Source organism: Mus pahari, chromosome X (assembly GCF_900095145.1).
Source record: "Mus pahari chromosome X, PAHARI_EIJ_v1.1, whole genome shotgun sequence".
In the NCBI taxonomy this organism is placed as follows: domain Eukaryota; kingdom Metazoa; phylum Chordata; class Mammalia; order Rodentia; family Muridae; genus Mus; species Mus pahari.
The window spans coordinates 27,923,284-27,950,813 of record NC_034613.1 but is presented as its reverse complement, the minus strand read 5'-3'; the positions used below and the strand labels follow the sequence as shown (position 1 = coordinate 27,950,813).

At 41.0% G+C, this 27,530-nt stretch overlaps 1 protein-coding gene and 1 pseudogene across 2 annotated transcripts in view; both read right to left on the bottom strand.

The window, feature by feature from the left end:
* The window catches only part of Dock11 (dedicator of cytokinesis 11), a 189,016-nt gene that overhangs the window by 27,972 nt on the left and 133,514 nt on the right, over nt 1-27,530 (bottom strand). Inside the window, exons 36-44 of the mRNA XM_021188185.2 lie at nt 25,747-25,813; nt 20,774-20,821; nt 18,576-18,718; nt 16,474-16,589; nt 13,108-13,245; nt 9,263-9,445; nt 6,587-6,700; nt 4,392-4,607; nt 4,245-4,302 (exon numbers count right to left, since the gene is read on the bottom strand). Coding sequence (XP_021043844.1) covers nt 4,245-4,302; nt 4,392-4,607; nt 6,587-6,700; nt 9,263-9,445; nt 13,108-13,245; nt 16,474-16,589; nt 18,576-18,718; nt 20,774-20,821; nt 25,747-25,813 — 1,083 coding nt within the window. The remainder of the gene's footprint in view (nt 1-4,244; nt 4,303-4,391; nt 4,608-6,586; nt 6,701-9,262; nt 9,446-13,107; nt 13,246-16,473; nt 16,590-18,575; nt 18,719-20,773; nt 20,822-25,746; nt 25,814-27,530) is intronic.
* Nucleotides 23,505-24,923, bottom strand: LOC110313665 (annotated as a pseudogene). The gene has a single exon (XR_002380123.2). The product of XR_002380123.2 is annotated as an MAP kinase-interacting serine/threonine-protein kinase 2 pseudogene (transcript).

Below are 27,530 nucleotides of genomic sequence, written 5' to 3'. Positions count from 1 at the left end.
GAAGTTAGGAGTAAACTGTAGCTGAAAAGAATGTTTACAACCGTGACCTAAATTGTTACCGTGGAGGGAGAATCTAGGTGGAGAAAGTCACATGGTGTCCCTACCATCTTCATTTTCTAGGGACTTGTGATTTAGAGGGGAACAAACAAGGCATATTTCAGATATGGCTGGCATCAAACTTATAACCATCCTCCTGTCTCTGCCTCCCAAGTGCTGAGAATGTGGGTGAGGTACACTCCACCTAGCTTTGACATGGAATCTTGATCTTAATGCTTCATAGCTATTGCTTTTACATTCCCACATGCCATACTAGAGAAATAAAAATGGAAGCAGTCCAGGAAGGTACAAACACTTTGAGTCCAAGTGACCCTGTGAAAAGGGTGAGTAGAATTTTGGAGGATGGGATTGCAGTGTCAATACTTATTTAGAAAATAACTGGCAGTCAGAAGAGTAAGAGGTAAGATCTTGAGGGGTGAGTATTTAGAGGGAAGCTGGAACTAGGAACACACAAGGGAATGAAGTACTTTGCGAAATTTTAGCTATATGACACTGGATACAAAGACTTGGGAATGAAAGCAGCATTACCCTATAAGGAATGAGAAAAAGAGACTCTATAGAGAAGGGAAATCACATTTTTGGGGGCTTATGGGAGAGTCTGAAGCTCCAAAGTTTTGCTGAACGAGGATGTTATGTGGTGGTACAAAAATGCAGAAAACTTGACTCTTGTCTTCCCAGGGGAAAAGTGTTGTGCCCTCTCTCAGGAAAAGAGAGAAGAATGCCAAAGTCTAGGCTTTAGAGAGTGAGATCCAGAAATGGCAAGGCTCTCAGACAAAATGAAAAGAAATTTTGACTTGTATCTTATATTTGAGGACAAGAAAGAGTGACATAACAAATTCCCCATTATCACTGCTTCCACTAACTTGGGCAAAGGGCCTGAGAATCTATCTATAAGCTATCTCTGGTACAAAGATCAGGGACCTGTTGGAAGGTGGGGTGGGGGTCAATTGCAGACTTCCTTCCACTTTCATTTTCTTTTATTTCTTCTTTTCTCTATGGGGAGGGTCAGGAATTAGATGAGATATCACACCATAGCTGCGACTCACTATGTGGCCCAGGCTGGCCTCAAACTTCTAACCCTCCCACTCCTGAACACAGACACAAGCCACCATTCCTGGGTTCCTCTTTTCCTTATTCCTGGCACTCCAGTGCCCGAAACAAGGAGTTCAAGATTCCAACAGTGGTCCTTCACTTAAGCCGACACCACTAGGGGCCAGGAAACTTCCCGGCAGAACAAACTTTATTTTTTATTAAAAGAAAGTCTAAATGATAGAACATTTGGTTCCAATATGTCAGCTAATTAACATTCTATTCCATCATGATTAAGAATATTTTCATAGTGCACTTCAAGAGAAATGGCTGCAGGGCCAGCTGAGGGTATAACTCAAAACAATGGAGGACTTGTTTACTATGTACACCACCCTGAGTTCCACCCCAGAGGGAGGGAGAGAGGGCTGGGTGAAATGAGCTGAAAGTACAGTTCTTTGAGATGTCAGAAAGCAAATTTTTGGTGCTGTATACCAGTCAGGGATTTACAATGTAAATATTCTTTTTTTTTGTCTTCGGTATTAATGGACAATTAATTTAAAACAATAAGTTCTAGTGTGTCTTGATGATCATTGCTAAATGTTATTTAAAACATATTTTCCTTAAAGATTCAAGTCTTTTTTAGATTTTTTTAAAAATACTGCTGGGTTGCAGAGTTCTCACATTAGATAGTGGCTATCCCTGGGGGCCAGGAAACCACCAGATAGAAGAAACTTTGTTTTTATTTTAAAAAGTCTACATGATAGAACATTTGCTTACAATGTGTCAGCTAGGCAGCATTTTATTCCATTAAGAATATTTTTATAGTATGCTTAACTGGTTTAGATTAGCTAAGTATCTTGATACTACTCTCATAGTTTAAGCAGATAATTTAAAAAAGCTGTTTTGGATTCCTTTTTTTCTTTCAATCATTAAAATTAAGGTGGAAAAAACCCTGAGGATTTCTACTACTGCTGCCCTTTTAGAGTAAGGTTTTCTAGTTTAAGATAGTTGATTTCTACAGGTTCAAAAATAGACAGCACCCATAAATAAAAATACAAACAGCTCTCAAATTTAACATTTCTTTGTTTAAAATGCAAAACATCATTTTTTCCCCCTTAGCTCTTTGAGGTTAATGAAAGATAAACTTGAAAGAACCTTAGGAATATCATGAACTACATCTATGACAAACTTGTTAAGACAGGTCAGATTGCTGATTAAGGTATCTGCTTAATGGTGAAATAACTAGAGCAAGATACACTTTTTCTAAACATAAGGACAGGCTAGTGGGGAGAAATCAATCTTGGTCTGAAGGTCTTTATACCTGTGAATAAAACAAGATTCTTGGGAAGAATTTCTAATATAATTACCTGTTTTTAAAACTGAAAAGGCTTATTCTTAATAGGCCTGGAGCTCATATTTCAAGTGCCCACTAATTAGAAAGCTGGGGTAACAGGAAGCCAGTTTCTCTGGAAAGCATTTAAAACCAAAGAATGGTGTTTAAGAACCTCATGTGTGTCATAGATATGGAATGGCCTCGGTGCAACTTTGATTTCTATTTTTAGGGCAATTTGACAAACATATCAGAGTTCTAATGTAAAAAGATGAATTGGGTCTTATTTTGATCAATTCTTTCTCCATTAGAACTACTTGTAGAGACGGCCTGGAGAGCTTGGTCTTAAGCACATGCTTATCGTGCCTGTAGCCATTTTATCAAACCCCAGAACCCCTCACACCGACCAAGGAAAGAATGAAAACAATATATAGATTTGCTTTCTTTTCGATAAATCATTCTTAATTTTTGTTTAACATCAAGTCTTTGTACTTGTGAGTAAACCAAGATTCTCAGGAAGAATCTCTAATATAATTATGTATTTTCAAAATCTAGAGAGTTAATTCCTAATAATTCTTAATGAGTCTGGGACTCTATTTCTGGTTCATACCTTGTAGTGCACCCTGACTTGGAATTCACCATGTAGTCCAGGCTCTCTTGGATTTGTGCAGTCTTCCTGGCTTAGCCTTGATGTGCTGGGATTACAGACCCCACGACCCCTAGCTGAGTAGAACAATCTGTAAACCTAATTATTCAGAAGCACTTCACTGTCAGTTTAAATTATAAGTAAAATGCTGAAAATGTTGCTCAGGTAGCACTGGAATGCTTGCTTAGCATTCACAATGTTCTGGGCTTGATCTCCAACACTGCATGAACTGAGCATGGTGGTATATGCCCATAGTCCCAGGTGGTAGAGGCAGGAAGAGCAGAAGTTCAAGGTCGCCCTTGGCTACATAGCAAGTCTGAGGTTTGCTTGGACTATATGAAATCTTGCCCCCTTCTCCCAAACTTAAATGACATGAATGCATAGTTTAATCATTCTAGTCATATTTGGGAAGTATCCCCACAGTGGCCATGATTTTACATGTGAAATGAAAAACACAGAAATTCCAGAGATAAAAACAAAACATAGCCAAAAAAAAAAAAAAAGAGCAATATGACTCCTTTAAGTTGCTTTCATTTTGCCCTCATTGTGATAGATAGCAGATGTCTTGATTGCAATCACCACCACCAATTAACTTTTAAACCTTACTCAATTGTTTTGCTATTTGAGTAGTTATTAAATTCAGCAATAGTATTTAGGGACGGAGAAGCTTTCAGCCTGATCCCTGAATTAGGAATCTTGAATTAGAAATGCAGAACTGTTGATGTCCTTCAAGGGCCTTGATTCCCTTTAACACTCAGGTATCACTGTATAAAAATAGCTCTAGATACCTAGTCCACAAAGAGTGGTTGGTGAAGTTAAGGATGAGGAAGGGAAAGAAGCAATCATAAATCTGAAAGAATTATGCAGAGCTTCTCTTGAGCCCTAAGAAGAACTGAATTTGTGGCAGTCATCCATGGAGATAGACTTGGGAAATAAACACTGGGCAGCAAGCCCAGCCATGTACTATTTAACTTATTCTTGTAACCTCCCACAGAAGCCAAAGCCAAAATGAGCAATCCAGTCTTCTTTTATAACAACATCTGTTTAGCACTGAATGAGGCTGAAGGTAAACATATTTTTAAGAGCTCAATTCTATCCCATTCACAATTGCACACTGCATAGATAGAGATTATTTTGCCAGCTGAGAGTCCTCCCATCTCAGAACAGAAAGGTCTTACTTACTCTTTCGGTGAAGAAATTCTGCAACTAGAGCTGCTACATGGACATAACACATTGCAGCCTAGAAGTGGATGACAAAGAAAGAAGTGTCAGAATAGGTTCAAAGGAGTTTGAAAGAGTCCCAGTGGGAGCAAAATTTTAAGTAGTCACCTCAGAAAAATCTCCATTTTTTATATGAATTTTGGCCATACTGTCAAGCCAAGTTTTCCTCAGCTCTGGTGTGCTGGCATAAGATTTAGCTAAGCTATACTGGAGATCAATTAGCATTTCAGGGTCTTTCTCATGTTCCTTCATTTGGGCAGTGGCCATAAGAACGGTGCGGATCCTCTTGGTCAAATCTTTGACTTCTGTGGGAAAAGCAGTTGCCTAATTTCAAAACAAAAGAAAACAAAAAACCCACATATTTAGCAGTATTGTCAATAGGATTGAAGCATGAGCATCCACATGTGGGGACTATAATATGGTTTTTATTCCTTGTTAACAGTTGGTAGTACTAAATTCCATATGGCAAATCTAAAGGGCTTTTAGTTAGTTATTTTATTAAAATTATGCAACTAGCCAGGCTTTAAAGGCTTTTGAACTTGATGGCAATACTCAAAGCCCATACAAACATGATCTTTGAGGTCAGACTATCTGGCTTTCATTGTGAATGCTACATGTTTGGTTTATTTGTAGCAGTAACTGAAAGTTATTGACAGCACATAGGTACCGGGGACTGATCTGGGTGCTTTATATGTTTTAATTAAGTTCTCTTCTTATGCATTTCAACCAATGGGAAAACCGAGGCCCAGAGCAGTTGAGAAGCTCAGCCACCATCTCTTGGTTGGCAAGTCACAGAGACAGGACCTCTATCAGGCAATCTGGCTCCAGAGCTTGTGCTCTGCAGACAACATCCCATAGTGAGAAGCATGCCTATCTTGCCCACTGACTATAACACATACCTTAGTGAAACACCTGCTGCCAACTTTCACATCAGACTCCAGAGAGGTTAGAGAGAACATTAACCTCTCAAAGTGTTTCTAACTCCAAGATGGGGATGGGGCAAGTACACAGTTAGGGAACTTAATATGAATACAGTATACTGTTCTGCCTTTTTGTCTGCTTTAAAAATAATTATTAGATGCATCTAACTCCCTTGTGTTCACTCACAGAAACTCTACTTCCTGAGGGAAAGGCTAACCTTATTGTAACAGGGTTACAGGTGACCTTAGCAGATAAAACTAAGTCATTCACAAAGGAGTAAAGGGAAGACAATGGGGCTCTTTTCCAGGAGAGCTAACATCAGCCCTATTCACTTGGAAAACATCATGCTTATCTACCTGTATAATATGGCTTTGTGCATGCTAACAACTAGAACCATAAATTCTTGGAGCATGAGTAAGATAGCTGAAATAGTACACGGTGCTTCTGTGCTCCTGGGATTAGCTGAACTGTATACTGATCCCCTGGGAAAGCCACAGAGCTGCCTGAAGGCAAACTTTCCCAGCCTGTGAGCAGCTGGCACTACTCAGTGTTTTGCTCCCTGTAAGCAGCACTCCTATGGGAATGGTTTTTTGGTACATAGATTCTACACGTCCCAAACATCAAGCATGTTGTGACTGTGAGCTTTTGATTTTTTTTTTAAATTTCATGCACTATTGTCAAATATATGAGAATATGACTTTTCCAGGCAACACAGTAGGAGATGCAGTTTTTTTTTGTTTTTTTTTTTTTAGTAACAATGCCCTAGTTTTTAAACATGTAGTGCTCAGAATCCTAGGTTTGGTTCTGATGGACTGGTGCTGGGAAGACTGACAATTTTGGACTGTTACAGCAAGCAACATTTGGTTAGCCTAACTTTTGAAAGCCACAAAACCAACAAATAATGAAACCCTTCTGTTCCATTTCTTATCTGTTGGCAATGGATCTATTAGACCTCCTAAGAAGTGAGATTTCTCTCAAATTTCCAACTCAGTTTTTAATTAGCCAGTATTATAAATGGTAACAATTGTTATGAAAGAAAATAAATACTTCTTTTCCGAGCAAGTTTAGAAATCATGCAGACAAAACAACACAGATTTTATTACTAACAGACACACAGTTTAAAATTTTATTTAGTTACTGCTGAATATAATTGCTAGAGGTCCAGTGGTAGGTAAAAGCCACCAACTCTTAAAGCTCCCATTCTATATGTTCCATACGACAGTCACTGAGAATTCCACCATGGTTTAAGAATATAAACTTCTTTTTAGTTAAAGTGGTTTTTATTCGTTATTTTGGTGTTGGAGATTAAACCCAGCGCACTGTTCATGGTGAGCACCACTGACTCAGAATCCCAGCCAAAGTGGTTTGAGTTTATTCCTTACCTTCATAGGTCTGTCGCTATTTGCAAAGTTATTGATAATGAATAAAGACTCCTGAAATCTCGATCCTCCACTTAGTGCTACGTCAGCTATAAGCTGACTCACAGCAATGATTATCTGTGGGAAGAAATAAAGGTTACTTTTTTCAAAAGACTTTTAAAAAAAACTGTGCTTTGAGAAGTAGGGAGGGGAATCACTATACTGTGTCGAGGCAAACATCTAACTTGCTTCTGTCTTCCTGCTTCAGTCTCTTCAATAGCTCAGACTGCGGGTTAACGGATGTTTCCTTATAAATAAGCCTTTCCCTAGTAAAGAGCTCTAATGGGAAAGACCAAGACAGTGGAGATACATAACTAGAGATTGCCTATATTACATAGTAGACTTCTGAGCCAAGAAGTCCCCATTGTGTTTAGATTTTGAGTTGTTTCATTAATTAATCACAATGATATGAAGATGGAGAATAATTATCACCCAGTGTGTTCTCTGTGCTAGAATGGTGCCAGCTGCTATATATTTTTCATTTTCACCCTCACACTCATAACCATACAAGATGGCAAATACTTGGCCTCATTTTACAGATGAACAATCTGGTTCAGCCAGATTAAGTAACTTGCCTAGGGTCACACAGCATCTATGTAGTTGATCTAGGAGTCAAGCACAAGCAGATAGCTATCTCTATAAATTCTGTAATTGCCACAAAATCTTGAGATTAATTGCATTTCTTTGAGACAGGATCTTGGTATGCTATTCAGACTGATCTTGAACTTTTGGGCTTAAGTGATCCTCTTGCCTTGGCATCTCAAGTATATGAGAGTATACAGGTGCAGGTTAGCACTCCCAGGTCAATTCTTTTTCATTTCTGCTTTTTTTTTTTAAAAACAGGTTCTTCTTGTCCTGTAGATCAGGCTGGCTGAAACACATAATCCTTTTACCCTAATCTTGCACATGTTTGGATTTTAGGCATGTGCTAACATGCTTGGCAATCTTTCGTTGTTAAATAAAGGTTTTACTGATGCATGCTAAACAACCAGAATCACCTGCTATTTATTATCTAACAATCTTATTATAATCATCTTATTTAAGCCTCACAAAAATTCTGAAGTAGAGTTTCCCCTATTTTATATTTGAAGAAGCTGAGGTACAGAGGTTAAAGAAACCACCTGCTCCATGTCCAGACTGTCATGGAATCTGAACTAGAAGACACACTCTTAAGACTTACACTCTAGAGTAGCCTTGTCCGAGAGAAAGAGAATGTGAGTCACATATAAGTAGCTACAATGAAAAAGAGATGGAAGTGAAACTTATTTTAATTTTCATATTTAATTTGTGTGTGTGTGTGTGTGTGTGTGTGTGTGTTCCACATGTGCTGTTGCTATACGTGCATGTGAATATCAGAGGACAACTTTCAGTTGGGTTGTTGGTGCTCAAAAGCAGGTCATCAGGCTTGGCAGCAAGCACTTTTTACCCACTGAGTCGTCTTAATGACCCCCAATTTTTTATTAGATATTTTCTTCATTTACATTTCAAATGCTATCCCGAAAGTTCCCTATACTCTCCCCCTGCCCCTGCTCCCCTACCCACCCACTCCCACTTCTTGGTCCTGGCCTTCTCCTGTGCTGGGAATGATCCCCAAATTTATTTTGATATTTTAATTACTCCCCAAACTTGACAAATTATTTGAATATATAAACAATATAAGACAACTTAGATACTCTATTTTTTAATGTACTTAGTCTTTATACTTTTGACACATCTCAGTTTGGGCCAGTCCCATTTCAAGTGGCAGAGAGCCACATGGTCTGAGCTATGGCAGAGAAAGGAAAATCCAGTTATTGATTTTTTTTTTTTTTTGCAGTGCTGAGACTACAACCCCGAGCTTTGTGCATGCTAGGCAGGCATTCTACCACTGAGCTATAACCTCAGGCCTCTTTGTACTTTTTGTTTTGAGATAGTGTCTTTCATGTTGCCCTGGCTGGCAATGACTTCACTCTATAGACGAAGTAAGACTTGAAGATGATATCCTCTTACCTTAGTTTTCGATGGAGCTCTTTGTGGGGAGCTGAGTGAGAGGTGGGTGCACACACATGTTTGCAGGTGAACATGTATGCCTATGTGTGGAGGTTAGCCATTCTTCAGTTTCTGTCTATCTTAATTTTGGGGCAGTGGCAAGATCTCTCACTGGCTTAGAACTTGCCAAATAAGGTTAGGCTGACTGGCTAGTGAGCCTCAGGTTGGTCCGTCCCCATCCCCTCAGTTCTGGGTTGACAAGTGCATACCACCATGCCTGGCTTTAAAACAAAAATGATTTCTCTCTATGTGTATAATTGTTTTACCTGCATCTATATCTATGCCCCTGAGCATCATGAACATGCCTCGTACACAAGGAGGCCAAAATAGGACATCAGGTCTACTGGGTTGGAGTTACAGGTGGTTGTAAATCACACTGTAGGTGCTGTGAATAAAACATAGGTCCTCTGGAAAAACAGCCAGTGCTCATAACCACTGAGCCATCCCTCCAGCCCCATACACAGCCTTTTGGATCAAATTCAGGTATTCATGCTTGCAGAACATGCACTTTACCAACAGAGCTAGCTATCTTTCTAGCTATAGATGTTGATTTTGATGGAGGCCAGTGATTGAAGAGAAAAACAATAAAGAAGAGCTTTGATTGGTACTCACCTGCAAGTGTGTCCTCAGAAAGGTTTTCCTCTTGGTATATTCAAAGTTGTTTCTCATCAAAAGATACAAAAGTGCAGATGCCTCATTCCTGGTTGAGCTAATCTTTGAAGTACAGCACTTTAAAACCTCATAGCAAAATGCAGCACACATGTTTACCCTTCCTTTGAAAAAGGCTGAGGGAAACTAAACAAGGAAAATAGAAATGAATATCTGAAAATCTAATGAAATCCACCAAATAATCAACTGCTGACTATCCTCGCCTAAAACTCAGAGCTTTAGAGGATAGCAAATCAATATGAGGGCAGAGCTCTGTTCTAAAGATAGCTTGAACTTGTTACGATATAGACAAGCATGTGCCAATGACAGAACAAGTCAAGTCAGTATAGAAGGTACTGCAATAATGTGGAGGTACTTGGCATAAATGCTGTCAATCTGAGAAGAGCCCAAGAGAGTCCAAAACATAATAGGAACATATTCGATGACACACTGAATAAATTCATGACTGAAATGATGAATGATGGCTCCTGTTCTAAGGTTCTACCTGCTGAGAAAATCAGTAGTAGTGAAATGGATCCTTTTATTTTTATTAAATAAAATGGAGTTTATGTGAAGTGTTCATATATACCTGTCCGTTTTCTTCTCCACAAACAGTCCATTAAGATATATTTTGTCATAGAGAAAGAGTGCTCAAGTGGTCACTGAATTTTCAAAACAACCAAGTGGCCTGGTGCTTTGAGAATGTATTCAGCCTGCTGCTTTGTGGAAGATAAACTATATATCTAGTGTGGGTTTATTAGCGCCTCCTATCCTTGAAAGATTGGACAAGCAAGCTGCTTCCAAGTGCACAATGGTCATTTTTTAGGACTTCTAAAGCTTGAGTGTCAGCTACTCAAAATGGCTTCTTGGAATCCTTGAATTTTAATCTGCATTTCAGGAATCTATCTGCATTATTTTACCTTTTTAGCAGGTCCAGTGTTAGGCAAGCAAAGGGTGTGTATCAAATGCTTTCTGACTGGCAAATTGGGAAGTCTCATAAAGTTTCACAGGATTAGACTGACTCTTGCTGGACAAGATACTCTAGTATAAAAACATTTGAGGGCAGACATGGCAATGTGTAGTTAATCTTTACAGTAAGTCTTTTTACATTACTTGAGATGTGAACAATGGCCAAAGTCATGAGCAACTTCCTCAATGCCAGTTCTAACGTGCCCCTTTCATCTCACGTGGCACTCTGTACCTCATGAGGATGCCCATACTCTGTTTCCCCTTGGTTTCTGTGACACCATCCATTCGTGTCCATCTATCTATCTATCTATCTATCTATCTATCTATCTATCTATCTATCTATCTATCCATCTGTCACTTTTTTCTCTTGTCTCCTTTACAGTTTTCTCTTTCAACCCTTTCTGTGTTATTTTTCTCGAATGTTCTGATCCTGATCTCTGTTTTCCCTCTATATCCTTCCCAGGGGGAAGTCCAGTCACTCTGGGGAGTTTCAGTATCCCTTTGATGCTGATGTTTTTTGGTGAACTGGTGATAAAGTCAAAAAATTCTTGTTAACATGTATTCTATCTCCATATCCACACACCAGTGCCTCATCTTTTTTTTTTTTGCTGTGTTTTATTTACACCACTTTTTACTATGTTTTGTACTACTCACAATCTTTTCTCTTTTTTCTTTTTTCTTTTTTCTCTTCTCTTCTCTTCTCTTCTCTTCTCTTCTCTTCTCTTCTCTTCTCTTCTCTTCTCTTCTCTTCTCTTCTCTTCTCTTCTCTTCTCTTCTCCTCAGCCCTTTGTGTTACCATGTATCTTTGAAGCTCTAGCTGGCCTGGAACTTGCTACATAGACCAGGCTGGTCTTGAATTCACAAACTTCTGCCTGTCTCTGTTTCTCAGCCAATGTCTAATTTTAGAGAGGTTTACTTTCCCTTGGTCATACAAATTCTCTTTTAATATACATTGTTTTACTTCTCTGCTCAAAATATTTCCATGCCTGCCTGTTTCCTAAAAGATGAAGTCTAGCTCTTACAGTGATGACACACTGTTCTACTTGCCATTTATACTTTTCAGTTACATCTTCTAAATCCAACTACTACTGAAGGGAAACTTTGATAAGGTACAGCATATGTTTATCATTCTGTGTATGTTTTCATATATTGCACAGTAAGCCCTCAGGATTACACGCAATAATGACCTAGCTAGTAACTGTTAAATGATTTTTTTTCTAAATGTATTTCCATCCATTTATCCTATCATGCTCATACAGAACTCACTTCCCTATAGATTCCTTTATTATTAAAGTATATTACAGAATAGAAAACTTTTAAACCTTCACATTTACCCAATTTCTGTTTTACATACAATGAAAGGTAGGGCTTGTTTATTTGGTCATATACTGGCTGCTTATGGTTTGTTTGCAAGATATTATATAAGACCCCAGAGTTCTAAAAGTTAGTTTCTGCTTTCAAAGGGCTTACACACAATTTTTTTTTTTTTNCTGTCCTGGAACTCACTTGGTAGACCAGGCTAGCCTCGAACTCAGAAATCCGCCTGCCTCTGCCTCCCAAGTGCTGGGATTAAAGGCCTGCGCCACCAGGCCCGGCTACACACAACTTTTTAAACAAGCAAGACTTATGCCTCATTAGTACAGTAGGGGGTGCGTTAGTCTTATCATATGATAAGTAAGATAAAGAAAAATTGGTTGATGATTTTAAAATGACATTGGAGCTAGGAATGTGGTGCCCTGGGTTGAATCTTGAGAGAGAAAAGAAGAGGCAGAGGGAGAGTCTTATGCCAACCTGACACACAATCTAGAATTATCTGAAAGAGGGAACCCTGGTTGAGAAAATGCATTCATAAGATCTGGCTGTACAGAGGGATCAAGGACACCCCAAGAAAACCCACAGAATCAACTAACTTGAGTCCACAGGGGCTCATTGAGACTGAACTGTCAACCAGGGGGCCTGCCTGAGAGTGACCTAGGCCCTCTGCACATATATATCAGTTGTGTACCTCTTTTTGTGGGACTCCCAACAGTGGGGATAGGAGTGTCTTTGACTCTGTTGCCTGCCTTTGAAACCCTTTCATACTAGTGGGCTGCCTCTTACAGCGTTAATAGGAGGGGGGGTGCCTAGTCTTACTGCAACTTGATATGCCATGGCTGGTTGATATTCATGGGAGACCTGCCCTTTTCTGAAGAGACAGAAGAAGTAGATGGGGAGTGGGGTGGAGAGGGAGGTAGCGGGGAGGAACTTGGAGGAGAGGAGGAGGAAAACTGCAGTTGGGATGTGAACAAAATAAAGCAAATTAAGTCCAGCTGTAAGGCATTTTCTTAAGTAGTGATTGATGAGGTAGAGCCCAGCCCATTGTGAGTGGAGCCATCCCTGGGCTGGTGGTCCCAGGTTCTATTATAAATCAGGCTGAGCAAGCAATGAGGAACAATCCAGTAAGCAACACCACTCCATGCCTCTGCATCACCTCCTGCCTCCAGGATCCTACCCTACTTGACTTCCCTCAATAATGAACAGCAATGTGGAAGTGTAAGCTGAATAAATCCTCCCCAACATGCTTTTTGATCATGGTGTTTTATTGCAGCAATAGAAACCCTAACTAAGACAGGGAGGGAGACCCCTGAAAAGGGCCTACTGAAAATGTAAAGGTATGACGGTAAAAGGAAAGCCTGTCCTGATTTTACAGGATTCTTGCCCGGTCCTCTACATCGATTTTGCTATGCTGTGCTCATCCATACAAAGGCTGCAGTAGTTATTGGCTGTTTGTAGATGTCAGCACAATGATCCCCAGTCCTCCATCTTCCCTTGAGCTCCTGGCACTTTCAAGTTGTTCTTACCTTACTGATGAAAGATCGCAGTGAGGCAAAGACATGCTTCAGTGATACTTCAGATTGTCCATTTTTAAGAAAAGCAAGGTGAATATCAAATACTTTTTTCATTAGTGGGTTGTGGCCATCATTATTTAAAAGTTGGTTCTATAAATCATGAAAAAAAAAGTTTATAGAAGCCTTCAGTTTGTCCCCTCTCCCCCACATATAAATGAACTGATTTTACTGCATCATCAATATCTGCCTATGGCATTTCAATATTTTCAGGATTTTATTTGAGAATATTCCTGTGATCTTCAACTTGAATGGGACATCTCAAAACACCATACAAACTATATCTAGACTATTGAAACTCTAGCATTTAAAATAGCTAAAAAATTACTCTTTCAATAGAGAACATCAAAATTCAAAACGAATATAGGAAGAATATTTCTCCTTCAATACCTCCTTCCTTTCTGTCTTCTCCCTTTACTTTTTCCTTTCCTTTCCTTTCCTTTCCTTTCTTTTCTTTTCTTTTCTTTTCTTTTCTTTTCTTTTCTTTTCTTTTCTTTTCCTTTTCTTCTTAAAGTTCTCTCTTTGCAGCTCAGTGGGATCTAGAACTTGCTACATTCAAAAGCCAGTCTAGTTCAAAATCACAATCCTTTTGCTGGAACTATGCATATATCCAGTTATGACTGGCTAGGAAAATTTTTTTTAATTAACTTACACATTAAGAAATCTAAAAACAAATACAAGGCAACTGGCCTTTGTATTTCTCTGGGAGAGTAATAATTAGCAGAAATACCAATTCTTTTAAAAACCAATTATCTTACTAACTTTTGGAAATGTATTTTGTATAAGATATATTTATGCACTGCTTATGCACTGCTGACAAATTGAACCTTCCATAATACCTCATGATATCATGAAAACAGAAACCACAACTGACTGTTTAAACGCCTCTTGTAAATGGGTATTAAAAAAAAGTAAACAGTGCAGTTGTACAGAGATATAAGTTGGTTCATGAAATTTGCTTTAAAATAAATTACCAAGGGGCTACAGTGGAAAAATGTCTGTCTGCTATGAGAAGACCTCTTTGGGAGGTCCAGAGTTCAATCCCCAACACTGCAAAAAAAGTGGACAAAAATCAAATAAATAAAAGCATCAGGGCTGGAGAGATGGCTCTGTGGGTAAAAGTAATTGGCATGAAAGAACTTAGTTCAAATTCCCACAAACCATGTAAAATCAGTAGCATCTGGAGTCCTAGTGTTCCTATGAGAGACAGGAGGCAGAGACAGAATTGCTGGAAGCACATGTGCCAGCTAGCCTGGAGTACACAGTGAAAAAAACAACAGAGAGCCTGTGTCAAACAAGGCAAGTACTGACATCCAATGGTATCCTTGACCTCCACACCTGGATCTGCATTCATACACATGAATGCACATATGCATATACAGCATACATATGTACACACACACATACACCAAATTATATAAAATCAAACATTGGTTAATTTCTCCAGTTCTGCCTTTTTGACTTTCAAGAAACTAAGCAGGTGAGCCGGGCGTGGTGGCTCACGCCTTTAATCCCAGCACTCAGGAGGCAGAGGCAGGTGGACTTCTGAGTTCAAGGCCAGCCTGGTCTACAGAGTGAGTTCCAGGACAGCCAGGGCTACACAGAGAAACCCTGTCTCGAAAAACAAAAACAAAAAAAAAAAAAAAAAAGAAAAGAAAAGAAAAGAAAAGGAAAGGAAACTAAGCAGGTTATATCAATTCTGCCCACCATACAGAACTAGACAAAATGGTGACAGGCCCATTGGTGGCCAGTACCTAGAACCATGGACTTCTATTATGATTGGTGTAGCTATGAATTTTGATCCTGCCACTGACTAGCTGTGCAATGTGAATCTCCCAGGGGGCCCTTATTTTTATGAGAACGATACATTTATATATGTAAGGCTATTATGAATACTAAAAGTTAATTCATTATTTGTATTTAGTTTAAGGGTGTATAATTTGTGTTTCCAAAATGTCATCAATTTTGAGTCCAATTCAGTGACTGTTACTAGTTTGGCACCAGGACTGAATAATCACAATCCAACTTCAGAGCGGTTTCATAAAGCTCACATGTCCTCTTATGCCATTACCTCCCTTTATTACCCCATCCTTCCAAAGAAAATGGGAAGGTAATACAGCACCACAATATGTGCTTTGCATGCATGAGGTCATGGTTCAATCCCCAGCACCAAAAATAATAAGTTAATATTTGTAAAGTGCTTAAGAGAGTACTTGAGTTTTACCAAGAAATACACAAATATCTATTAAATAAATAAAAAGTATCAGAAAATCAGGGAGGAATGGAAGTCTAGTCATGAGACTCAGATGTCCTATCTACTGACATGATGAAAAACAGATGTGTGTGTATTATTTTAATTAAAACAGACCTAATATTTTGTAAGATCACCTACTACAATTTATTAGTATATTATTTGATTCTCCTTTATATAAAGTTTTTGAGAAGCATGGGGCACGTTTCCATAGTCTATCTGGAAGCCTACAGCAATTGACTATGTTACATAAGACAGGGGAAAAGGCAAACCAAGCAAGCAAACAAACAAAAACAGAAAGAGTCCCAAATGATATGTAATTGAAGAGAAACAGGAGGTGTGTTTTCTCCTTTTGGGTTCTAATACTTACGATAACTTACACTATGCTCATGTAGTTTTTACTTTTAAAGCTCTCTCACATCTACTGTTTTCTTTTACCTTTTCACCACGCATGCACACTACCTGACTTTCTTTTACAAATCAAAGGAATGATGATTTGGGTTGAGAGAAAATAAAATCTGAGAAAAACCTGGACATGGTCCTTACAACGGTCTTGTTATAATGGGTCTTTTGGCTGATTCTCTCATGATTTCAGGTAAAAGTAGTAGTTATTTTAATAAAAACATAAAAGAAAACACCCCCTCCCTTCTTTCCTTCCCCCACTTCCCCCCCACACCTCTTATCTTTTTCCCTGCCTGGGAACAGATGAGGTACCTTCAAATTTGGCACCCCTCCTGCTTCTGTTGCCCAAGTTCTGACATTATAGGCACGTGTCACCATGCCTGGCAGAAAACTGAATCTAAAGACAAATATAAAACAATAGAATTTAAGAGGCATAGGTGGATTAAGGACATTTTAGTAGGAACACTTCATTTTATGGATGACTGAGTTTCAGTGATTTCCCAAGGTTCTATCATAGCTAGTCAAACTTGACTTGTCACCAGTGTTTTCTCACTGCCCCTGCCAGGTTATTTCGAACTGAACTATTGTTTCTCAAACTAGCTAGCTATTATAGTTTTTGTTTTTCCTTTCTTGCAATTGACACTGATTGATTTCAAACTCATCTTTACCTTGAAGCATTGGGTGAAAAAGGAGATCGTGTCTAGCACTGTCAGAGACACTTCAGTAGCAGTATTGCCTTCCAGAAGTGCCTGGTGGAAAATGTCTGCTTCCGTTGTTGCAGAACCTAAGGTTAGAGAAGCATATTAAACCATGCCCAACCAGACTTACGTTATCAGCACCAAATAACTTCCTCCCAAAGCCACAGTGAGACAGTCTTGCCTTCTTAGAAGGCTCTCACACCACCAGACCTAATGAGCTTCAGTGCAGTGATACCTTACTGAGAGTCATGGTCTGTCTTAATCACTTCCGGTCACTTTTTTTTTTTTCCTCCTGCAGCATGTATTTAGCTGTACCCTTCTTTGGGGATGTGATCTCAGTAATATGCTATGGTGACGGAATTAGGAAATCGTGTGGGAGATGTCTTCAGCTGTGTTGCCAACATGGGTGAAAAACTGACAAAGCCATGCAAATTCAGCATCCTACAGTCAGATGTCTTCAATTCTGCCAGGGACAGACTTCCACTACTTATGGGCCTATGGAAGCAGGTTTCTTGCACTTTTACAACAAGCAGAAACTTGAAAAATTGGCATCCTCACTGAGCCAACAACAGGCCCCAGACACACACACAACAGAAGGCTACCTGGTCTGGCCTTAGTGAGAGAAGATGCACCTAACCCTTGACAAACTTGAAGCCCCAGGGAATGGGGAGGTCTGGAGGAACGGGAGTGGGATGGTGGGAACTTCCTCTTGGAGACAGGTGGTAGGAAAAGGAAGTATGGAGGAGGAATGGCCAGAGGGCAGACTGGGAGGGGGTAAACGACAGGACTGTAAAAAAAAAAAGATTAAAGAACAATAAAAAAGAAATTGCATCCTCAGTCTTTTAGCTCAAGGCCTATCTATCAGGACATTTATTATCATTATAATTGGGCTTCACAAAGCCAGTTTTCTTGGCCTCTTTTCCTGTGACCTTTGGATTCCTGAATGAAAATGAAAGTATTCTTCCTCTGAGTTTGTTTTTTTTTTTTTTTAATTAATATGTGCTGTCAGAAGGTACTCCCCTTTATCCAATCCCTAAACAGTCCCAGTTAGGCAAGATTTTTTCTTCTTATCCTAGGTGTCTTCTCAGTGCTTTAGCCCATTTAAATATACCTCCAACAACTAGTATTTAGAGCTCATTATTACTATTTGGCGCTACTGGGGATTGAATATAAGGTCTCATGCATACTAGGCAAGAGGCAAGCATACACTCTAGCAGTGAGTTAGGTCCCTAGTACGTACGTACGTACTTACATATGTACGTATGTATGTATGTATGTATGTATGTATGTATGTATGTATGTGTATACAAACACAAACACACACGTGTGTGTATAAGCTTTTTATGTACGTACGTATGTATGTATGTATGTGTATACAAACACACACACACACACGTGTGTGTGTGTGTGTGTGTGTGTGTGTGTGTGTGTATAAGCTTTTTATTATATTAGACAAGATCAAATTTGCTCAGGATGGCCTTGATCTTGAGAACTTTCTGTCTCACTTCCCCTTGGTAGCTGGAATTACAGGCCTGAACTACTAAGTCCAGCTAGAGTCAATTAATTTCTGTAGTCAGCACAGGACATATATGAAAGTAGTCTCTAAATGACCAATAATAACTCTAATTGAATATTTTTATATGCTATATTTTATGATGTTAATACTTTCTATTAAAATTTTGTGGAGCTAAAGAGGTGGCTCACTTGTTAAGAGCACTTATTGCTCTTCCAGAGGACCTGGGTTTAAGTCCCAGCACCCACATTATGACTCACACTCATCTGTAACTCCAGTTTTGGGGGATCAAGGGCCCTCTACTGGCCTTCACAGGTACCAGGCAAACATGGCACACATACACAGATTCAGGCTAAACATTAATAAATATTAAATAATAAACAAATCTTAAACAATTAAAAATAAAATTTGACAGTCACACTATATACATACACTTGCACCCACACAATGCTTATATCTGTATAAACATCACACATATATACACATTGAATATTTTTTAAAAAAAGATTAAATAGCATTATCATTCTATTCGATATGCCCCTGACCCAAGATTACTTACTGTGATTAAGTGTGAATGAGCTTTCTAAGCTGCTGAGATGTTGAAGCCGAGCTTGCATCACCCCTGATCTGTTTCGAAGAGCTGGCATAGTTTGTGATTTTCTATCTATTCCAAAGTGTTTGGGTAGCCAGGCATCATGTACCCTAAAATAAAATTGTAAATCAATAACTGAAGTAAAGCCAGGCAGTGATGGTGTATTCTTTTAATCCTGGCACTTGGGAGGCAAAGGCAGGTGGATCTCTGTGAGTTCAAGGCCAGTGTGTTCTACATTGTAAATTCCAGGACAGCCAGGGCTACATAGTGAGACCCTGTTTCAACCCCCTACCAATAAAACAAAAAAACAAACAAACAAAATTACAGGAACAACAAAAACTGAAGTGTTCCAATAATATATGTCATTGTTTGATTCTTTTAAACTAAAATGTGATTTTAGTTGATGTGTTTCCAGATAAATATAATATGCTGCTCAAAGATTCTATCAACTATTGCTTGGATTAAGTGAGGTATATTAGAAATGGTGAGCCATCTCTCTAGCCCCTAAATTGTAAGTTTTAATGGATCTTAAAAGAGCATATACTATTAGCTAAGGTATTTAGAAAGAGCCTTCTATCCTTCTCCAAAACATTGGGGCTAAGTAGACAACACTCTAATAATATTCAGGTTTTTTTTTTCAGGAAGTGAGGAAGGAGAAGCAAGAAGACAGACACTGAAATTGGAAGGGGCTGGCATCAGGCATCAGATATTCAAGAATGAATATCAATCCAGTTTCTTTCTGGATCACTTACAGCTGTGTCATATGTAAACCCAGGAAGAAGTTTGTCCTCTTCTAACCATGAGGTCAGAGTAACAAAATCTATGATGCTAAGGTCTATGGTGCTAAAGATCAGAGCAGCTCACAGTCACAGGGAACGAAGGTAGGCACTGGAACATGAGATTTAGTACTAGGCTGTTCCAGAGATGAAGCAATAAACCGAATGCAAAGGCTTCAGTCTGTGGTACTAAGCTTGCATGGTGTGCTTACATATCCTATAATCCCAGCCTTTGAGAAGCCGAGGCATGAGGATCAAAAGTTCAAGGTCCTCCTTGGAGACAGAGCAAGTTCAAGGCAAACTGGGGCTCCATGAGATCCTGCAGCCAAAACCCAAACCCAAACAAAACAAAGAAAAGGAAGAAACTGCTATGGGTTTTAACTTTGAAGAATAAACTATTTGGTGCTGGAAACATGGCTCAGTGGTTACAGGTCCTTGCCACCATGTCAAACAAACCTGACCTGGATCTCTGGGACATGGTGGAAGGAGAGAACCCAGTCCACAAGCTGTCCTCTGACCTTAACACATTTGCCATGGCATGCGCATGTCCAAGCATGCACACAAGTTTTTTAAAAACTATATTTGGATTCCTTTAATTAGTAGTTCTAATTCATATACATACAGATACACTCATCATTGAACTAAGCAAGCCTTTCTTTGCCTTCAACCATTTGCCTTCAGAAATTCCTGATTGTATTTTTCCAGTGTAGGGGATTGAACCCAGGGCTTCTACATATGCTACAAAAGTACTCAGCTGTTGAGCCATATTCCAAGAACAAATGTATTTTCCTTTTTCTTTCCTTTTTTTATGGTGTGTGTGTGTGTGTGTGTGTGTGTGTGTGTGTGTGTGTGTGGTTTTAGGAATTGAATCCAGGGCCTTGTGCATGCTAAACAAATATCCTATCACTGAGGTATGTCCTAGAGCCCCTCAAACATTTCTTCATAAATATTTAAGAGGCAAAGAAAGAATAGATAATATAGAATGTATGTTCTAACTACTGTTGAGGGTTTCTATTCACCTTAGTACTTGGGATGTTAACAGACTGCAGGCAAAAGTGACACATTTTACAGCCACCTCTGCCTTTTGATTTTCTGCCTACCCTTATATTTAACCCTTACTTAAGTCCTCCAGGAAACACAAATATCTGCTCAAAGTTTAGAGAGATCTCAGAAGGTAGAAACCTTCTCTATTACTCTAGTCATTACCCCTTTGAAAACATAGTATTCATTTACATTAGTTTTAACTTGGAATTGGGATATACTGAAAAAGTCACAGCTGCCTTTACATTAACCTAAAGTCATTATCTTAGGTTTTACATGCCACTGATGGGATTGCTCTTTGTTGGAAAAGAATGAAGAAATAGAATGTTGTAGTACCACAGGAATTACCTTGCTATGTTTCTTTTCCCCATATATCGGAAGTGAAACAAACATACTCTAGAAAGGAGAAGAACAGCATATTAGTAATATATGGCTACCTGGTGCAATTTGACAAGTTCCCAAAATTAATTTACTCAAATGATATTACAATAGCAATCATTTCCACAGATAACTATGTCTGGGCTAGCCATACCCTACCTTTTTACTTATACTTGCTATAGTTCTATTAGCATTAAAAGTCCCATGTCTTAATGTACTAATGTATTGACAGGTTAGAAAAAACTTGCCCATGTAAATAAATCATCTTTTATGTACTGTACCATACCATAGCAAAGGTCTCTAGTGCTCATTAAGACCAAACCATGTTCCTTAATTATAGAAGTAGAGGCAAATGCTATATTTTGTACAGAGGTATTAAAATGTTTTATATTATTAATAATCATAAACACATGAATATAGGAAGAATAACATCCAAATCCCCACATGTTCATTATTTCCCAGCTTCACTAGCTGTCAAGAACAGTCTTGTTTAAGTTCCATGAAAAGCAAGCTAACCTTCCTCCATCCTCCCATTCATCTTGCCTCTTTTCAAGAAAATTCTCACCATCAGTTGTCATTGGTAAATATTTCCCAGCATATTTACACTGTTTACTATAGCTGGGGGAGGCATCAAATTAAAAGGGGGACCATGAAAAAAAGAAGACTTCAGGGAGAGTAAGTGAAAGGGAAAAATAGGAACAAAATGAAATTGAAAACAGGCTATGTGAAAGGGAAAATGGAGCTAATGGTGAAATGGGGTCAGTGGAAGTGGGAAGGGTTGAAAGGATACGGCAAGAGAAGATCAATAGAAATGGTTTGTAAGAAAATGCTACAATGAAAATCCCATTATTTTGTAATCTGGATGTCTAAGAAATATATATTTAAAAGACCCCCTTGAAATCTTAACTACTAATTAGCAGATGTTTTCTATGATTTTTTTTTAAGTTGCATCAACTGGTCATATATCGATTATCCTCTTTGTATTTTTTAAAATGACTTTTATTAAATCCTTACAAAACAGAATACAAAATCCTGGCGTTGATAGTTGGGAAAGGAGTTCGGAGGTCAGTTCACCTGGTTCGATGGAGTTAAAAGTGCTTGCATGTCCCCCACTCTACAACAGACTTTTTAGATTTCTGCATGGTTTGTGGCCAAGCCAGCCCAGGATCATGTCTCATTCACAGTTAAGGGGTCTGCCCCATCCTCCAGGTCGGGCTTGGAGGGACTAAGGAAATCACAGCCCTGTTTTGGGTGTGTGTGTGTGGGTCAATGCTGCTCACTGTCCAGTCATGTTGCTTCAGGAACCTGCAGGGGGGCCGAGTCCTCAGGTGCCCAACAGTTGAGTCATACTGATGGGGGAGCCCCCACCCCCAGGGGTTCTTTGGAAATGTGTCCACAGAGGCAGGTGGGGCAGGACTGGAGAAGGCATGTCACCTCCACTGTGACGATCCTATGAGAGTAGGAAGGAGGGTGGAGGATGCTGGGCAGTGGGGGGTCCCAGGCCCCCACCCACCAGAACCCGACATTCAAGTACTCTTCAAGAACAGGGAAGCAAGTCAAATTATTTCTTTAAAAAAAAAAAAGCCTAAACTAAACTCGACAAACAATCCTGACCAAGGATTTTTGAGGCCAGGGGCTGCCCTGTAGACACCTGAGCAGTTGCAGAGCAGGGTGTCCTGGCCCCTGGCAGCCGCCCCCGACCAGCAGGGCCATGGAGAAAATGCATAGTAGTTCAGCTAGGAACAGTCTACAGGCCTCGGGCAGTTAGGTCTGGGCACCGCGTCCCTTCCCAGCCTCCCTTTCCTGAAAGCAGTCACGCCTGAGCCACTGCCCTCTGGGGGCAGAGGGCAGGTGAGAACCCTGGGTATGGCCTCAGCTCTGGATAACAGAAGTAGCTAGGAGAGCTTAAGAACCCCAGTCCCAGGGACAGGCCGTGGCCGTGGTCGGGCTGAGCCCTGAGAAGGGGCACTCAGGTGCTCTGGGTGGGGAGACATGTGGGGACCCCATGTTTGCTGATGAGAGCTTAGCCCAGCACCTCTCCGGCCTTGGTGGAGCTAGCTGGGGGTCGGGTCCCCTTCCTGCTCTGCCCCTGGGAAGTGGGGTAGGGAGCAGGAGGCCTGTCCCAGGGCAAGGAGCTAAGCAGCCTGGGAGAGGTTTCTGATTGTCAACCCTCCAAGGGACACTGCAGGTGGGTGATGGGGACTAGGGGTCAATCAAGTGCACTGTCCCCATCCACCTGCCCCCCAGAGGTCTCTATCCAAGACAGGGAGCCCTGCCCCCACCCCAGACCCAAGGGTGCTCTGGTGAGGAGAAGCAACAGGAGGGCCTGTCCCTGACAACACTGAGGGCTGGGAGAGGTGTGGGGTGCTGACCCTGTGGGATCCCCAGCCCTGGAAGACAGCAGAGTGGCTGGAGTGGAGGTGGGGGCGCAGGTGGCAGGACCTTCACAGTTGGCAAGTGAGCATTGTGGGGTGCAGGCTGGGCGGCCTGAGCCCTCCGCCCTCCTCCGGGCACTTGCTTTCAATAGCAGCAAAGGAAAACAAACAAAACAAAGCCAAGTGGGCAGGGCAGGGGAAGGACAGGGAGAAAAGGAGACACCCCCTAACAGATCCCTACACCCCCAGAGGAACCAGCTGAGCTGGCACCTGGAATGGCAAGGGGTGGGGTGTCCAGGTCCTAGTCTTCAGGTCCCACAGGGCAGGGGCATATGTACAAGGGGCTAGTGGGGATCATGCGCGATCCCCCACGAGGACCACAGGGGTGGCCGGCAGGCTAGCCCTCTGGCACCGCTGGGCCAGCTTGGATTGGGAAGGTGGGGACAGCTGCAGGCAGCGTGAGGTAGCTCGGATGATCACAGGCTGGTCCTGCCCAGCGTCCTCCTCACACTGGGCCAGCTGCTGGTTCATGGCGATGGCCTCAGCCGCAAAGGAAGTGAGGTCTTTGGCACAGCTGTTCCTCTGCAGAACCAAGGGTGTCGGTAGGGTGTTCTCTGGGGCACACCCCTGCACCCAGGGGTGCTGAAGGACTTGGGCAGCGCTCAGCCTCTGCTTGGCATCTCGGACCAGAAGCTTGGAGATGAGGTCTTTGGCAGCTAAGGAGATATGGGACCAGTCCTTGTCGGGGAACTCATACTTCCCTTCTTGGATGCTCTCAAACAGCATGTTCTAGCTGGCAGGGCAGGCCTCCCCGCGGTCCCAGCCACAGTCGCTGCCACAGTGGACCACGAGGGGGAGGGTAGCCACTAAGCAGGATGTAGAAGATGACGCCCAGGCTCCACTGGTCGCAGCGCTTGTTGTAGATGCTGGCCTCCTCACTGAAGGCCTCCACCAACCCTGGGGCCATGTACTCGGCTGACCCACACGGGGTGAGCAGCTCTGGCGTAGAGATGGGGGAGCAGTCTCCATTGAGTTTGATACCACTGCCAAGGTCGAAGTCGCAGATCGTCACTGGCGAGACCTGGTTGGGGTGCTCATACAGGATGTTCCCTGGCTTTAGGTCCCTATGGGCGATGCCTTTGTTATGCAGGAAGTCCAGGGCACTGGCCTCCAGCTCGTTAAAGTGGCGCCTTCTGTGGATGTGGCTTAGGATGGATCCGCCACGCATCTTCTCAAACACCAGGTAGAAACGGTCCTCCTCCTCGAAGAACTCGATCAGCTCCAGAACATTCCTATGTCCCTGGCACTGGTACAGCATCTCCACCTCCCGGAACACCTTGCTGCGGATGTAGCCCAGCTGCTTCTCAATGACCCTGACAGCATATTCCTGGTTGGTGATGAGATTGACACAGGTCTGTACTCGGGCGTGGGCACCTTCCCCCAGCACATCTTCCTGCAGCTGGTAGACATCTTCGAACCTGCCTGAGAAGCTGTCAGTAGCACGACAGCGCTTCTTTTTCCGGCCTCTCTTCTTGGTATCTGGGATGTCAATGGGCTGGCTGGAAGGCATGTCAGGTCGGGCTTCACACTGTGGGCTGAAGTCAGAGTCCCCATGCTGGGCGAGGTCTAAGGAGAAGGCCAGCTTGAAAGGATTCTGCCCCTTGAACGAACGGTGGAAGCCCTGAAGTTCGGCTGTTCTCTTCTGCACCATCTTCAGTCCGAGCCCCACCATCGGGGGAGGGGACGCGGGGCCGAGCCGCGGCACCGGAGGGTCGGGCCCGGCGCCGCGAGGGGGGGGGGGGCCCCCGGGGGGGGGGGGCGGCTTGGGAGGCGACCCTAGCACAGCCCGGACCCCGCTCCGAGGACTGCGCAGGGAACAGCGCCACCACCACCACTACCGCCACCGCGAACCCCTCCACTGGGCCGCTGCCACCCAGAGGAGCCCCCTCTTTGTATTTTATATGAGCATATCAACTGTATCTATAATGCATATATACTATTTATGTAAAAAAATTCCTACATTTCATTCTGTGCATAATTTTCCTTTTAGCTTTTGATAATGATAACATAGTAGCTTAGCATATAATGCCTTTCATTCACCATAGTTGGTTTCCCCAAGTGTTTTAAAATACAGGTAGATGTATATTTCTATATAAATCCATACAGCTACATCTGTCTGTTCCTAAAGTGAGTATTTAGAATTATTCAACTCTAAGATTTCAACATTTAAATTTTAGCTGCGCATTAATCAGCATCTGGTTCAAAAAAAATGACACAAGCTAGCTGAACCATTCTAGTTTCCTAGTTTTCAAGGTCATAGGTAAGATTCTCACTCATCTGGAAGACAGTCTATTACTAGGCAAGAGGTTTTCTATGGGATCACAAGTATTCTACCATTTTCCTTTTATCACTGCGTGAAGAATGCGAGACTCTAGATTATTAAAAATACTTACTTTTCTACAATAATAGCAAATGAACTGTTTAAAACAGAAAAACAGTAACATCTAATTTCTTTCAACCAACTTTTTTCCAAGTAAGTGGATTGTTTAGGGAAATAGGGTAACTTACTCTAGAAGTACCAGAATGTTTATGAGCTCCTGGGGAGATACTTTATTCCAGTAAGTCAAGAGAGTATCTGAAAATAGGAGAAAGAAAGTGTTAGGTCTGAGAACGAAGAGCCATCACCACATACTTTATCCTTATATTTGTCTTCCACTGCCCACAGCCACACATTTTATCTTTTTAGAGGCAGGATGACATATATTCCAGGCTGACATCAAACCCACTATGTTACTGTGTATGATTCCTTATCCTCCTGCCTCTGACTCAAGAGTTCTGGGATGATAGGCTTGCACTACTGGGGGGAGGGGGGTCTTCTTTCTTCTTCTTCTTTTTTCTTTCTTTATTTTATTTATAAAGAGTACACTGTAGCTGTCAGACACACCAGAAGAGGGCATTGGATTCCATTACAGAAGGTTGAGAGCCACCATGTGGTTGCTGGGAATTGAACTCAGAACCTTCGGAAGAACAGTTAGTGCTCTTAACTGCCAAGCCATCTCTCCAGCCCCCAGTCTACTCCTTTCTTTAGGCAGGATTTTACAGAGGCCCAGGCTGGTCTTAAACATGTGCTCAGACTTTCTACTTCCTGCATTACGTCCTGAGTGCTAGCATTCCAAATGTGTCTCATCACACTGCACTCAAAAGAATACACATGCATATTTTTTGTATTGATTTCAAATGCATAATGTAATCTTTACTTCAGGTCCTAATCTTTTTATTTACTTTATAAATATTCTTTTCGATGGTTAGTTCTAATCTTCCTATCATAGCTGAAGACCAAATAAGGAAATTTTTGTTTATTTTTTATACCCAAGGCTTAGCCAACTCTAAAATTTTATAGTGGTAGGTTTATGGGCAGTTTTCTAGAGAGAGAGTCAGGTGCTTTTATCTGATACTTGAAGGGCTCTGTTCACCAAAATATTTTAAGAATTTAGAGAAAGAATTATCATCTTCTATTTTCCTCTTTGGATAATAAGACTGATGGTGTATCTATGTGATAATAAGGCTGATGGTGTATCTGTTTGATAATAAGGCTGATGGTGTATCTGTGTGATAATAAGGCTGATGGTGTATCTGTGTGATAATAAGGCTGATGGTGTATCTATGTGTCCAGCTATTTCAGATGGAAGGCTGTCTTAAACCTATCCATGTAAATTTCTTTAACACATTTTTTTTTCATTTTTCCAATATACCTTTTATTGCCTATCTACCTACAGAGGGTTATTTTATTTGTTTTAGACAGGGGTCTCTTAGTCTAGATTGACCTTGAATTCCTGATCCTCTTGCCTCTACTTTCCAAGTGCTGAGATAAAGGGAATGTACCACTCTGCCCAGCTCTGGCTAAAAGAAAAAAGGAAAATTATTAAATTTTTGTCAGAATATAGCTTTCTTTTTATACTCCTCTTATATACCTAACAGTATTGGCTACCATATTGTAAATGACAAAATCTTTTGTCATAAAATGTAGAAAAACTGCTGTCTTTTCTTTCACCCAAGCAACAGCCTTACGTAGACAAAGATTGAGGAGACAATGCCAACCTTAAGGTTGAGTGGGGAAGGCTGAAGGGGTTCTGATGTTGCTTCTCCCACTTTTTAATACATTTTTTTCTGATACTGGGATGAAACCTAATGCTCTATATGTGTTTGCAAAGTGCTCTGTCGCACAGCATATCACCAGTTCTTTTTCTTTTTTTTTTTTTTTTTTTTTTTGTTTTTCTGGAAAACCTCAATGACCAGAGGTCTTTTCTGACAAATTAACAATCTTTCATTGTATGTAGCTTTAACATTGTCAT